The 15,587-nt window shown below is 41.9% G+C and overlaps 1 protein-coding gene across 1 annotated transcript in view; it reads right to left on the reverse strand.

Annotated features, from left to right (window-relative positions):
• LOC146970861 (cadherin-6-like) overlaps positions 1–15,587 on the reverse strand; it is a 118,540-nt gene that overhangs the window by 21,489 nt on the left and 81,464 nt on the right. The window contains exons 5-6 of the mRNA XM_085804776.1: positions 13,471–13,644; positions 2,188–2,375 (exon numbers count right to left, since the gene is read on the reverse strand). Of these exons, the coding sequence (XP_085660902.1) occupies positions 2,188–2,375; positions 13,471–13,644 (362 nt within the window). The remainder of the gene's footprint in view (positions 1–2,187; positions 2,376–13,470; positions 13,645–15,587) is intronic.

The following is a 15,587-nucleotide window of genomic DNA, read 5'->3' on the forward strand; positions in this document are numbered from 1 at the left end:
TCAAAAGCCGTAGCTGCGCGCATTTGATGAGACGCGATTGTTTTTCCGTGCACGTCAGCGGTGCACAGCTGCACGACCTGCTTCTCCCCCGGTGTTGTGTCCCGGTTCCCTCGGCCTGTGTCTCTCCTACTGTTTCCCACTGAGCTCTGCCTCTTTTGACAGGTGAAGGAAGCCCGTGTGTGGAAAGAAGTCTCCTCCGAGATGTAGAATGTGTATTATAGAAGAGAAACACACATTTCAGGACCAATGACTTGTATCCTCAGAACAGAGTCAGACATGTCCTGTGATGGTCAGGTCATATTTAAATTGAAAATCACAGGGCATGTCTGAGGATACAAGTCAGCAGTGTAAAGCTCCAGCATGATATGTAAATGATGATATGATAATGTCAAGATTTTTCATTTTATATCATACAAAACACCATAAAGTGTATAAATAAAAATGATGTGCTTACAAGTAAAATAAAAATATTTAAATTATTAGACGAAAAAGGTTAATTTAATTTCAATCTAGGCCTATTTGGATGTGCGGCCCCCAAGGTGTCTGTTAAGAAAAATTCTGGCCCTTCGACAAATGTATTTGAGTACCCCTGCTCTATATTTTACTGCGTATTGTTATGAACTGTATGATGGTTTTATCTTCGATGTGAAGCACTCTGTGTATTCGTACTGAGAAGGGTGCTATATAAATAAAGTACTTACTTACTAAGTGGATTCTGAATTTGTTCAGGCAAAATGACAAACTAATCTGGCTAGCTGTTAGCATGCTAACTTCATTAGAAGGAAAGATGTGACAGAGATAACAATTAACAGTTGCACTGCTCATGTGCAGCACCCTATCAGATGCACATTTTCACCAGTCCTGACGCCTGTGCAACATTTCATGAGAATCTGAGGATGTTCAAGTCATGAAATAATCATGGCCAAGAATCAATAGGCTAAGGCTATGCAGCGCCTCCACAGGCAGACTGTTAGGCTATGAAAACTTATGAGCGTTATAATGCTGCTTTATTATACTGCTCAGCATTTTAGACAAGTTAAAGGGAGTGCTATGACTAAATACTGTATGCCAAAATTGCACATTCAACCAAAAATGGCTACTGAATTGCCATGTTATTATTTTATTATTTCTTAAACAGGAGTTTTATACTTTACATAGTCAGTAATAGATATCATGTAGAACACCACATTTACTTTTGTGGGTGTTTTCTGATGCATGATATCATTTTATTTCATCTCTCAGAAGCTGAGCATCAGAGAACATACTGTATGTCTATTCTTGTATTTGAGCTACTGCCTGAGCAGCATAGCTGGCTTCCAGTGGAAAACCTAACATTAATAAAACAGCGATATAAAGTAGCTGCCAGACTCAGTCTGAAGACAAATGGTAATAGTTTTTCAAAAGAGACAATAAAGTTGATGAAATCTGTTCCTTGGTATCAGCCGTGACAATTCTGTATGGTTGTTGTTTCAAACAAGAACAAAGCCCCAGATTTATCTGAACAGAACATTGCCTCACTTGAAGAAATCCTGGATATTGTCCTCATCTCACATCCTGCTGACAGAATATCATTAGTTCTTTGTTGAAGCCTTGCAGACTTTCTTAGGTTGTGTCAGCAGGAGGAATAAAAGAATGTCTACATATCAATTGTGAATGTACATCAGTAAACACACACTTTGAGGACACTTAATCAAAAAAAAGAAAGAAGAAAAAAAAAATCAGCGGCATAAAAAAAAAAAACTCCAGTCCAGAGCATTAGTGGGTGCTGAGGGTTGTGAAAGTGAAGATGAATAAGTTTAATTTGGTTTCTTTCATCTGTCAAGCATGCCCAGGCTTTGCATATTTAACAGTATGTGTAAAACAGACGACGTGGGCAGGATCCTTATGAGTGGAGAGTGTGGGATCTGCTGAATCACTGCTTTAGAATTAATTTGATTTAACTGATGCTGTCAGAAAAATATCGAGATAATTAAAAGCCAGCCTCTTTTGAACGTGAGAATCTAGAATGCAAAGCACTTAACGTTATTAACAGGTGCAGACTTGTGCCTTTTGTCCTGTGAGAGTCAGAGGACAGTTACAATAGTCTCCTCTGAATGATTCTATTATCATTTCTCAGACTTGTTCTTGTTTTGAGTCTTCCATGGAAAGTCATTGATAAATCTGGTTTTCAGATGTGAGTCCTCTCACCTTGCTCACAGTGATGACTCCCTCCTGGGTGTCTTTGTCTGTGGAGATGTCAAACATGTCCATGCCGTCTCCACTGATGATGGTGAAGTACATCTCAGCGTTCTTCCCAATGTCTTTGTCGGTGGCTTGAATCCTCCCGACCGGAGCGCCAGCCCTGGACGACTCAGGAACGCGGAACTGGTAAATACCTGAAAGCAACACTGACAGTCAGCTGCATGACATCTGCTGTACTGTGAATGTCCAGCAGTGACTGTGGTGCATGGGTCCAACTGAAAGTGAAACCTGTTTGTTTTCTGTGTTGTTGATTCTTAGCTGGTCACCTATAAAACATTCCAAGACCAGATGATAATAGCTAACTGCCATGGTGCCATAACCTTTTTTTTTTCATCTGTCAAACTAAGAACATGATGTAAACACCATATAAATCCATACTGTTACAACACTATATCTCACATAAATATACTGTAACCATTCATCCAAATCAGAATCATTTTGAGTGTTATATCAAACATTTGATGAATGTATTCCTTGAAAAAAAAACTGTTAGTAAGAATTTATCTGTGAGCTGGACAGTAAGTTTGGATCAGAGTCACATGAGTCTTTATCATGTCAGACAGATGTTTACTGATTTGTGCCACAACTCGTCCCAGAGCAGAACACGTTTAGAACAGTGAGTCAATCAAATGTATTAAAATATAGTAGGTACAATGTGGCTATATTGATCAAGTGCATGGTGAAGCACAAAGTTCCTAGTTTAGTGTAATAGGCTTTATGCACAGCTCCACTACTTCCTAAACCGCGGCGGCGGCGACAACGCGACGACGACCGGAGGGGAACCGTAAGTTTCGCTTTTACCCACCACGTCTCTCCCTCGACGCAGAGGGGAGGGGGGAGGAGGGGGGGCGGTGTTTCGTACCCGTGCAGGGAAGTTACATAGTGCAGTCTCAGGCTCTCAGGCTGCGGCGGCAGCACCATTCATCCTATTAACCATTTTTTTACCATTGCAATGAGTCTGGAAACATTATTTTAAGGCTGAAAAACTCAACTTCCACTGCTCATCATTTAGGCAAAGTGCACAACTGTTCATTTGTGAAAGGAACTTGAGTTGTGATTATAGTTTTGGATTATTCAATCAGTCCGCAGTTGTCCGCTGCCTCTCTCTGAGCTTTACGACAGTGGTGCTTTTTTTTTGAAGAGGTGAGTCACCTTACGTCAGCATTAAGTTCCTGTTGATTGGAGGAAAGTAGCCGCACCTGTCCTCTCATCGGTGAATCTGTGATCAATCACTGATCAATCACTACTGATTCTGGATTCTCTACTGACGAGAGAATAAGTTACACCTGGCTTGACCAAGCCGCTGCTCCTCAGCCTGGCTTTGCGTTCATGCAACCAATTAAAGCAGAACTATGCAGGATTTCAGCTGTAATTGACCCTTCGCCAACTCCTCCCACAAACGGCTATTGTCCAATCCTACGTTAGCAACCGTAACTATAGGCCTGGCAAGCTTTCCGCAGTGAGTCATTACGTTTGCTTTTGTGGACACATTTTGAGACTAAAAACGAAAAACATTTGTTTGTAGAGAAGGATGTTGTTGTTGCTGCTGCTACTATGGCGGCGGCGGCGGCGGCCGCGGCAGCAATATAGAGATGTTCAGATACGAGCGGACTTTTTTTTCGACTTGAGCAAGTGTAAATATGGGGATAACCATATGTTCACCTCCGAAATGACAGCTGTACTTTTAGGGCTTTTACCTGGGCTTTTAGGCGAGGGATCCTCCAGGCAGGGACTGCTTTCACTGACTGATACAGCGGTGGGAGAAAACAAAACAGCAGCGAAAGCTGTATGTGGTTCACAATCGCCCAAAAACTTGCAGTTTGACAACGGCTCATGACCAGTGAGATGACGTAAGTCTTCGTGGGTTGATAGACGGTAAAATTACCGGTCCTTACTGCTGCTCTGTACATTGTCCAGTCGTGTCGTTGAACAGATGTTTTATCCTCCTGCGCGAGTCACGTCACTGAAAACTATGAATGATCTTTGTGACTTCTTCTCTCTATTATCTCAGAACAGTTTATCCAGAAATTTGCTGATATTTCCTTTGAAATCGATACCAAATACTGCCAGGAGCATGGCTGGGAGTGAAAGCTTGCCCGCCGTAGCAACAGTAACCAAGGGGGCGGGGCTTACGCGAAGGGTCAATTATTGTGGCTCAGAGACACTGTGATGGTTGAGTGACCTATTATGAGGTGAATGGGGTCTAGGCCAATGCGCCCACCCCCCCCCACTGGCTGAAAACCGCACTTGCAAGATCAGTCGTCCGTCTCGGTGTTACAAATCTCGTCAATGGATAGAACTATGGCGAGAAACCGCCTTACGGCAGTACGAGATACGAACGCAGATGACGTCATGCATGTCACGAATCGTGATTGGTTTGAGTTCGGACAGTAGGAGGAAACCATGGAAACATGAAATGTTTGTACTGATGAAGTTCAGCTTGTGGCTAACACAGAGTTTTTTTTTTTTTTTTTTTACGACAGTGACATGTGCCTACCAGAACTGTGGGGGAGCTCCGGAGAGGGAAAAAAAGAGAAACCAACGAAGGAGCGAGCTATTTCAGGCCGACTTCATAGTTCTGCTTTAAGCCAAGATGCGCCGACCAGACTCAGTCAAGCCGCACTTGCTCAGTTATCCTGGATTTCTTTATTCTACTTTTGTGCAATACCCCCCATGTGTGTCTGACCATTGTTGTGAGGTCAGACACACCTGGATTAATCAGTTGGTCCAATAATGTAAGACAGGAAATAAAGGAGCTGGCTAAAGTTCAGGAAGTAGTGGAGCTGTGCATAAAGCCAATTGTAAAAAAAAAAAATCTGGGGTATTATTTGTGCTGATAAATGAAAAATATATATACGGACAAAGTCGAGAAGGAAGACAGCAAAAAATAACAAAATTATATTTTTTTCCCCCCGTAACTGTGTCATTAGGGTTTCTCCACTTGGATGCCCTTTTTTAGGGTGATCACAGATTACCATTCTCTCACCCCTTAGTCACAAGATAAATGTTGGATAAAGTTTTCTTTCTTTTCAACATGGTGACATCAAAATGTAATATTTCAGACTCACAGATCAGGAGACTTTATTCTAACTTTATTCTAACTATTTCTATCTCAGCAACAAACTTTCACAACAAAGATCTTCCCCTTTGTTGATTCTGCTTTCACTGATGCAGTGGAGCTGCAGATGCTTTCCCACCACAGAAGTTTAGAAGAACATATATGTGCAACCATGAATTATGAATACTATTATTGTTAGTGTAATTGTTTCTTGTCTAATGTGGCCCTGTGGAACCTTTCAGACTGTCACTGCTGAGCGGAGAAGTCTCTTTCTGTTGTCTCTTCTTCATAAAGAAGGTTAGACAGGTAGAAACAAGAACAAAAGGATTGTTCTCGATCCAGAAAAAGTGGAGTAAATGCTGATGGAAGCCAGGTGCTGGAACAATTGTCTCTCTGCCAGACTGCTGACGATCATTAAAAAAGTATTTCAATGTATTTTTCCTGAGCGTCAACCATTCTTTTGTTCTCTGGAATAAGTGCTACCACTGTATTTCAGCATTAGTTTGTTGACGAGGAGAGCAGGCCGCTGCTCAGATCCTTCCTCCTCACTGTGAGGCAGAAAAACCCTCTGCATTAAAAAGGCAAATGAGATGTCACTGTCCTTTACGCTCTAGTGTGTGTGTGTGTGTGTTCCATCTCAGGGATACAACATGTATTTGCCTCTCCTCGGGTATATACTGTGTGTTTGTGTGTGTGCAGCCAACAAAGATGCATGAATGCTCTTGTTTATATACTGTACATAGAGATTACAGGGAGAGAGGCTGATGACACTGTCATGGCTGCAGCTGCCACCATCCATTTGTTTAAAGGGACAACGAGGAGTTTTGGAAAAGCGAAGCGTTTTCACACTACATTTATGAGCCTCCGCGCGCACCGTAAAATTCTTTGACCGGCGCAAGACAGACTCATGTTTTCATTCATCAATAATTAAAGTCAGAGGTTCAAAGAGGTTCACATACCGTCGTAATTCCGACCATAAACGGCAATACGGCAGCGTTATTCTCATGACTCGCCACGAAGGAAACGCTGGTCGGCTCGACCAGCATTTCCGCCACCACTAATAATAACAAAATAACGATAGAGACAGAACGATATATTTATCGAAAATGGGCCCATTAACAAGTGTGGGTAACGGAGATTCATCCACATTAACGTGAGACTTTTTTATAACCGAATAGAAACTCCTCGTTGTCCCTTTAACACCTCCTGAGCCCGAGCGGAGCCAAATTTGGCTCTAGCGACGCGTCATAAAATAAATAGCGTCCAACAGAATATTAATAATTCATAAACATATTCATACTACACATCAAAACAATCAGAAAAAACTCCGCTACAAGCTCATATAAGTCATTTTTACATTCACCGAACACAGCACCAACACCAAGCAACTGATGACCACATATCAAAATCTCCATTTCACCATCCATTCACACATTTTCACCGCTAGCGGCTTGCTACTTCAAGCTACACACGTAAACACGGTGTCATATGAAAGCTGAGACTCAGCTGATTCCATCGGTACCATCCATGTCACCCTACGACCAAAACTCTGCAAACCAGCAGCCAGAGAGGAGCAAAAATAACAAACACTATTTTACCGCTAGAACCAGAAACGATGTCTTACCTTCGCTGTTTTGCGGTGAAAAGTTGTGTTTGAAGGCAATAAACGCTGCTTTTAGTTAGTCCAATGTTTATGTCCGTCTTTGAAATCATTCCTGACACTCAACCTGTCGTTTCCGGAGGACTTTTCGCTCCCAGGAGGGGGGGGCATGGGAGAGGGGCGTGCGGCATTTTTGCTGCTACTGGCTGCTGACTGAAGAAGAAGTCGACTAGCTGAGGATCAGCTTGTGATTGGCCAAAGCCCCTGTCACTCAACCTGCTGTCTGATAGAGGTGTCATCATCCAAATGACCAATCCACACCCGAGATCCGGCCCCGAGATCCCGCCCTGTCTGCCTCCTCCGTCCTGACGCAGCAGCCACAGAGCGCACGGAAGAGCTGCGCCAGAGCGATAGATATAACAAATATATATATATATGTATATAGATATATGTTATATCTATCGCTCTGAGCTGCGCTAGCCGCGTAGCCACCTAGCTCGGACGTGTTTACTGCAGTTTCTGACCATCCAGCGGCATTTTTTCCATAGAGACCCGGTTCAGAAGAGTCCTGTCCCTCTCTGTGTGTGTCTGTGTCTCTGTCTGTGCGTGTGTGTGTCCGTGTGTGTGTGTTGGTGTGTCCCCTGGCCTGTGGTTTACTACTATTAGCCTATTAGCGTCCGGGCTGCTAAGCATCTACGCAGCCAGCCTGTATTCATTACTATGATTTTTTTTTTTTAGTCAAACTTCATTTCCCCAAGCAGGCTGTTCTCACCAACACTTGCCTCACTTGCAAATAAATACAAACAGCAAGGACAGTAATATATATGTAATTATCATCGGCGTCGGACGGTTGCTTCCGCGAAGTCCATTAAAGAGGAACTAAACCCCTAAACCACTTTTTTCTGCCGAAAACAAATGTATTTGGGTATAAGGTAGTGTTGTCAGTTGATTCTGGTCCAACTTTTGACATTTTAGTCAAAATATTTCAATTTGGTGTATTTTGTAGTAAAAATGTAGAGTGACTGCCCTCTATGGGTTGAAACACGGCTATTACAATCGAATTTTTCTATTGGCTGAGATGGAGGCAGATGACGTTTTGGAGGCAGCTTTCGTCACCGGCCACCAGCTCCCCGACCAATCAGCACCGGCTGCTGCCTGCCGCTAACGGTTGCTAGGCACTCTAGCTGCTCTGCTGCGGCTAACGGCTGCTAACAGCTGCCTGAATGGGAATCGTTAGTGCGGCCGGCGCTAACGAGCCGTTAACGAGCCGTTAACGAGCTAACGAGCCGGCGGATCAGCTGTAGATGCTGTGTCACGGCTCTGGCGTCCTCTCCTAGTAGTGTCTGCGCTACTAGTGCTGTTAGAGTAGCTCGTTAGTAGCTCGTTAGCGCTAGCAGAAGTGTCGATGTGTGTTTACTTTTTTTTCTCTTTTGTGTGATTTCGCGGGTGTGAATGGGACGCAGGGGGGAGGGGAGGGGAGGGGGGGGATCGGAGAGTGTCTCCTGGAGTCCCGCCCATAATCAAGGCATTTTTTGAATTTCAAGCTTAGAGCACGTCATCCAAAACTGAGGGGTTTAGTTCCCCTTTAATCTCTGATAATCGGACACCTCGAAGGGCATTATCCCGCTTATACCATGGTCACTTAATACATATTAAATCAATTACTTATAATTTAATGTTGTTTTTACCGTTAAAATGTTGTTTTTACTGTTAAAATCACACGTCTTTAAGCGGCTGAGCCGAGCGGACTATTTAATAACACTCGTCGGCGATAAAAAAAAAAAAAAAAAAAAGAGGGACCCGCTGTGACCGCAGCGTACAGCCAGTGACTCTGCCACAGCCTGATAGTTGATCAGTGAAGGGAGGTGATGTGACGGCTCAAATGTTACGTGACACAAAGTGTTATTTCAGAGGGCCAGTGCTTCTTACCGCTTGTGTGTTTACAGACTCCAGTGCCGTGATGCGCTGAAAAAAAGTTGTTATGGTCCGAGTGTCCGTTGCCGTGGTTACCAACAAGCGTTTGAGCCAGCGCAGTAATATTTAGAACGTAATCAGGCTATTTTACCGGAACATCTTTATAGGTGTCCATTATCACTTTTTAATGGACACCCCGCAGCCAATCAGAATCGAGGATTCACCCAGACCATGGTATAAAGTTGTTTTTACCTGGTTTGCAGTGGTTTACAGTAACAGTTCTTCTTATATTTTATTTTGTTTATTATAAATAAATCTGTTCCACTTGTCAAGAGTCAAACTTCAGTTCCTTTATATGGCTTTATTTGATTAGAAAAGGGTATTTAGATGTCATGAACACCTATGGTGACATACAAATGAAATATATAGTTTGGTACCTGAGAAATTTCAAATGTTATAGATTGTGCCAAATATGCCCAAAATGTGCCAAAATTGCACATATTTGAAAATTCCGCCTGACTATTCTGTACTAAAACCTCTGTAATTTTGCTCTGCTTCACTTTATTAGCATATAGTGTGGAACAGGAAATGTTCAGATGTTTTACTAAGGTTTGCTACATATTTTGAGCTGAAACTGCATCATTCCAAGGGGCCACTCAATTTAATTTTTTTTTTTTTTTAGGCGGAAATTAAATCTGTGATTTTAGCTGTGTGCCAACCTCATTTACTCTGACCCAGTAACATATATACTGAGATTTACACATCTGAACAAATCTTACAAGTGTTCCCTTTATTATGATACCAGGATTATTCAAATAGACCATGGGATTGCAGAGATATACTCTAATCATTATGGACATGTCATTTTCGAGCAGAATTCCAAAATAGAGGCTAGTTTTTAACAGGTTAACAAAGGATGATTTCCCAGCCCTTGTGACAGTGAGAAACTAGAGTACAATGTAGATTCAGCACTGAGCGTGACGGTGTGGTAATAAGTACTTCTCTCAGAATAAAGACACATGTTTTTCTGCTCTGATGGAGTTCTAATTGGCTCTAATCTATCTATCTATCTATCTATCTATCTATCTATCTATCTATCTATCTATCTATCTATCTATCTATCTATCTATCTATCTATCTATCTATCTATCTATCTATCTATCTATCTATCTATCTATCCTTTTCCATGGTCCACTAATGAATATTCTGTGGCCTTAGCTAAAATACTAGGGTCTGGTGAAAACCATGAGGAGCCCAGAGGTAGAGGTAGAGAAGAAGAGAGGAAGCAGAAATTATCTCGACTCAGTTTGCTTTCTGGGTGATTGGGGATTGTGTCGCCCTCTGGCTCTGACACCGTCGACACCGACTGGAGTGGTAGTGTGAAGTGAGATGAACTGACATGAGCGTGTGTACATGTGTATGACTGTGAGCATGTTCTACCTTTCTGACATTTCAAGTGAGGGCAGGGTCTGGGCTTTAGCAGACAGCAAATGTACAGCATCATAAATGTGACTGCTGAATGTTCCTCACATTGATAGAAATACAAGAATGTGTGTGTGTGTGTGTGTGTGTGTGTGGGGTGACTTTAACAGAATGATAATGCCACATGCAATCTGTTGTGAAGATCCAAAGGTGATCGTGTTCTGCACCCTGAACTAGAGAAGGAAGCAGTGGGTGAACGGGTGCTGATGCTGAGAGAGAGAGAGGGAGGTAGCGAGTGATGTAGAGATAGAGGGAGAGAGAGAAAAACAATTAGACAATGAATGAACACAGAGAGGGACGTTCTGCCTCTGTGACAGTTCATGGGGATTAGATGACAGAATGATGGGATGGTGGCCAACAGAGCAGCAATTTACCCATTTCTCAAACTTCAACTTTTAAAACACATCAAAGTGAAGTGAGATTAACGCTTAGTTCAACTGAACTGCACCGCATTAAAGTAGTTCTGACAAATGTAATTTTTCTGCTGCTGACTAATGTAAAACAGCTAATAATATGCTGCGGTCATGACAACTGGGAACAAGGACAGCGCAGGATAATACAAACATTTCCATTTTGGAAAGAAATTGAAGATGAACGATTGCGCTCATTTGCAGAAACAGCAGTTCAGAAAGATTGTGATGTGCTTTCAGTCACATCACATGGTATTCATCAACACATATTCAAAATGAACCGTGAGCCAGTGATGGAACATGTTCAGAAAAAAAGAAATCTTCAACATTTGCAATGACATCACAGCTGAAAGTATTTCATCAGCTTTATGAATCTGCTAGGGCCATGATACAGTATGTGGTAATGTGATAAATACATAATCAAAATCCATATAATTAAATGCACCATATTAGCTGAACAATAATAGGAACAATGAAAGGATTCACACTAAAACTACCTTGAACATTAGTTACAAATGCAAGGATGGCCTTAGGCTCCTTGTCACATCAGGTTCTCTGCTCTGTAGAAGACCATGTACCACACAGTGGACGTGGGGACCCCAGAGGGTCCGGGGCCACGGTGGCAACTGCCTGCTTTGTCTTGATCTTGCCTTAGCACACGGGGCTGAACACTGACATTTACAAAATTCAGCAGCATGTCAGTTTCATCATCTGAGAGCAGTTTCTTATTTCGTCTGATTATTCCAGATTCTAGATTCTAGATGGTGGCAGACAAACAAGTAATGGACAGCGTCTCTAGACAGTTTGGGCTCTTGGGTACAAAGCCCACGTGTTTACAGTGTCAATGTTCCTGTGGTTAATGATTAATTAAGTTTAATTAATTAGGGAAGGCTTTCAGGGAGAATTACTGTTACTTGGAATACATTCCCCTGGAAGGAAACACACAGATCCCAGAAGAGCCCTTTCATTTTACCCACATAATGGCTGGACTTTGACTGGATTCATGTCCTCGGAGTGAATGGTGCTCCTGCTGTGATGGACACGAGTTCAACACTTGACTGCTACGTGGAATGTCGAAGTCTGATTTGTGAGGTGAGATCAGAGATTTACTGATTTAATTTAATCTGTGCATCTCCAAACTGACCCCCTCACTATTGAAGAACCTTAGACCCTCCTCAGATCATCCTCACCCCAAGTATCTTCATATTTAAAGTGATATTTCAACATTTTGGCAAATTGGCCCACTGGCATAATCCCTATAGTTTTAGGATTAGGTGGGTGCAAGCTGTTTTAGATTGGCGGGGCAGAGACGTGAGCTCTGCACGGCGCACGGTATTTCCAGCTTTCCCTCATCAAACTAAATACACAATCCAACAACTCCAAAACACTCTGGTGGACAAGTTGTGACTTGCACATTCACCACGCTATGAGATAATAATGTAATGTTATGAGACAGAGTTGTTTTTCGAGGCAAATGTGCAGCCGGAACTACATTCCAAACACGGCTGCTTGGAGTGATTTCAAAAGCGAAAGTAGTTCTGAGTATTTGCTTCATGTGTCATAATGTTACATAATTATACGTTCTCTCAAGGCAGCACCTAGAGATGACCATCCACGCTTTTATAACTAGTCGGCTTGACTATTGTAATGCCTTATATGTAGGGGTTAGCGCATCCGCCATCACCCGTCTTCAGATGGTACAAAATGCTGCTGCACGCCTTTTAAGTGGCATAAATAAACGTGAGCATATTACCCCCATTTTAACTGCGCTACACTGGCTGCCCATTCGTTTTAGGATTAATTTTAAAATTCTTTTATTTGTTTTTAAGTCTCTTAATGGCCTGGCCCCACCATACCTTTCTGAGCTGTTAGAACCTTACGCTCCTACACGCCCCCTCAGGTCAGCTGACCAGCTGCTCCTGAAAGTCCCGAAAATGACAACCAAACTTAAAGGGGACCGCGCTTTTTCAGTTGTGGCACCAAAGTTATGGAACGACCTGCCTCTTGATATCAGACAAGCTCCATCGCTGCATGTTTTTAAAAAGCGCCTCAAAACTCACCTGTTCTCCATAGCCTTTGACCCCGTTTTAAACTGATGTCTTTTATTCTGCTGTTAGTTATTTATTGTTTGACTCACCTATGCGCTATGTTTTAATTGTTTTATTGGTTTTGTATAGTGTTATTTTAAATGCACTTTATTTTATTCTTTATTATTTTCTGTTGTGTTTTATGTACTTTTTGTGTCTTATGCCAATTGTATATTTTGTGTGTGATTTTGTACAGCACTTTGGTCCACTGGGTTTTTAAAGTGCTTTATAAATAAAGTTGGTATGGTATGGTATGGTTATTGAATGTGCAGGTCACAACTTGTCCACCAGAGTGTTTTGGAGTTGTTGGATTGTGTATTTAGTTTGATGAGGGAAACGCAGGAATACCATCAGCCTCTGTTGTGTTAGCTGAGCAGCTCACGTCTCTGCCCCGCTGATATATATATATATATATATATATATATATATATAAAAAAACAGCTTGCACCAACAATTAAAGGTAATGAACCTACTACCAAGAGTAAAGGGATTATGGCAATAGGCCAATTTCCCAAAATATCCCTTTAAGTGAAACAATCTCAGACAGAGACTTCATCAGACACACCTGCAGGCAAAGAAACTGTCTTGTTGTTTGTTACAAGGTATGGAAAAATACAACAGACCATAATTAATATGTGTGTGACTCCATGTTTCATCATTTTATTGCAGTTGACTTACTCTGAGTGAAGCGTGGAGGGTTGTCGTTAACGTCGGTGAGAGTGATATTAACCACGGTGGTCCCGGTGAGCCCTCCTCTCTGTCCGGCCATGTCTTTGGCTTCAATCACCACCTGGTAGTGCTCCTTCTGCTCGCGGTCCATGCTACCAGGACCCAAGGCTGTCCGGATCACACCTGAACAAAAAGATTAAACATGCCTTGGTTTTGCTTTTTCGTTATGCTGAAGTTGGCAGTCTCCAGATGAAACACAGATCTTGCTGTTTCCAATTAGAATGTATTTCTTCAGGGGAGATTAAACTGACTTTCTCTGGCAGAGAAGGAATATGTTGCTCTTGTTTCTTTTGTCTCAGGTTGAGAGAGCAACCTGTCATCTCTTATTGTGATACTCTTTCCCAATCAATACAAAGCTTGTTACACGTGCTCTGCAGACAAAATAAGGCACATCTACAATCATATTTCAAATTGTCTGCTAAGGATGCCAAAAACCTTTGTTTGGATTTGCATTTTATGACCTTCTGTCTGGATTATAAATGACAAGTGAAAAGTGAAGGATAAGAATAAACAGGTTTACTCTTAAACAAATAGTTTGACTGAATTAAGGAAAATGAAATTTCAAAGACAAATCTGAATGTCTGGATTAAGAACAGAGCCGAAGTTAGGATATGCTGTATTTAGCCTGGCTTTGCATGAAGGAAAAAGTTGGCACAGCCCAAAGGAATAAAAATTAGATGACAAATACCTCCAAAGTTGACTGACTAAGACACTGTGTAGACAGCAGTATGCAGTTCCATCAAAATTAGCTGTGCTAGGCCACAGGTCTTGTCAGGTTTAGGTTAAGGTTCAGGTTTAGATGGATAACATGACTCCAGTGGTGACCTTTGACTGTTTGGACCAGGTTTGTTTGGTTTTCCTAATGAGGAGCTCAGCTCCATTGGAGTGAACTGGCCTCTGAATTGAGTTGATCAAGCAATGACTGATCACCAACTCATCAGTCAGCACCAGAAACAAATTAGATCTCAGTTAATTACAACTAAGATTAAACTTCCTCCCTGTTGAATTGATTATTCAGCGCATCCGTGCTTTACATTTAAATCTTTTAGATTTGATATATTATTAATGGTCCATTGATCTCATGCTGTATTCACATTTCCTTCACACACATGGACGATGAAGAGGAAATGATGCATGCCATCCCAGCATTTCTAGCTTACAACTTACAACACTGCACTAAGGTTTGTGTTGGTCAGAAATAGCTGCATACAACACAACAGGAATTCTTCTCTGTAGCCTATTATTGTCAGTGAATCAGTTTTGAATATGTCAGGGAGAAGAGGAGTTATGAGCAGCAGCACTGAGCTGTGTATATGAGCCACAGGCTGGAAGCATTTAAGATTACCAATCTGTCCTGCAGTTACGCTGTCTGCAGCATTAAATCAGATTAAGGTTGTTATTATTATTGACTGTCTGCTCTATTAAAACAATGTGATTTTTTTTGGCCACACTGTAAATAAAACTGCCATTTCCTCTGTTGGATTACTGATAAAGTAAATGCTCAACAAGTGTATGCTGTGCTACTAAATCACACTTGCTGCTACCAGGACAACCAGTGATGCAGCCAAATAAACATCAGCCATCTATTGCTACATAGCTAGATTGAGCTGTTACCCATCTACCCTGTATTAACAATACAGGAGGTAATAGTAGTAGTAGCAACTTCCTCAGGGCAGATCAGACGCTACAGTGACTCGCTATCGGAAAATGGTCCAGTAGCACAGGTGCTACCCGGTTAGCATGCTTTCATGCATAAACATGACATATGTATCAGTCCCCTCATCTTACTCCTGCAAATTCATACAACAAACAGATGAGCAGGGTTAAGGGATCAGTGAAGAGCTGAGCTGAGCTGCATTTTATGATAGCAAGTTTTACCCTTTCCTCTGTGCCTTTTTCAGCGCAGCACAAACATAAATGTGCAAGGTGAAGGTGAAGGTGCATTAATCATGTATTTACTTTATATTACTTTTTTCCGCCTTTTACAATAACAGATGGCTAACAATGTGATATGGGTTTCATACAGAGCTTCCTTGTTTTTCCTACTGGGAATTAGATAGAAAAGG

Source organism: Trachurus japonicus, chromosome 17, assembly GCF_045865225.1.
Source record: "Trachurus japonicus isolate A0001 chromosome 17, Traja_1.0".
Taxonomy (NCBI): domain Eukaryota; kingdom Metazoa; phylum Chordata; class Actinopteri; order Carangiformes; family Carangidae; genus Trachurus; species Trachurus japonicus.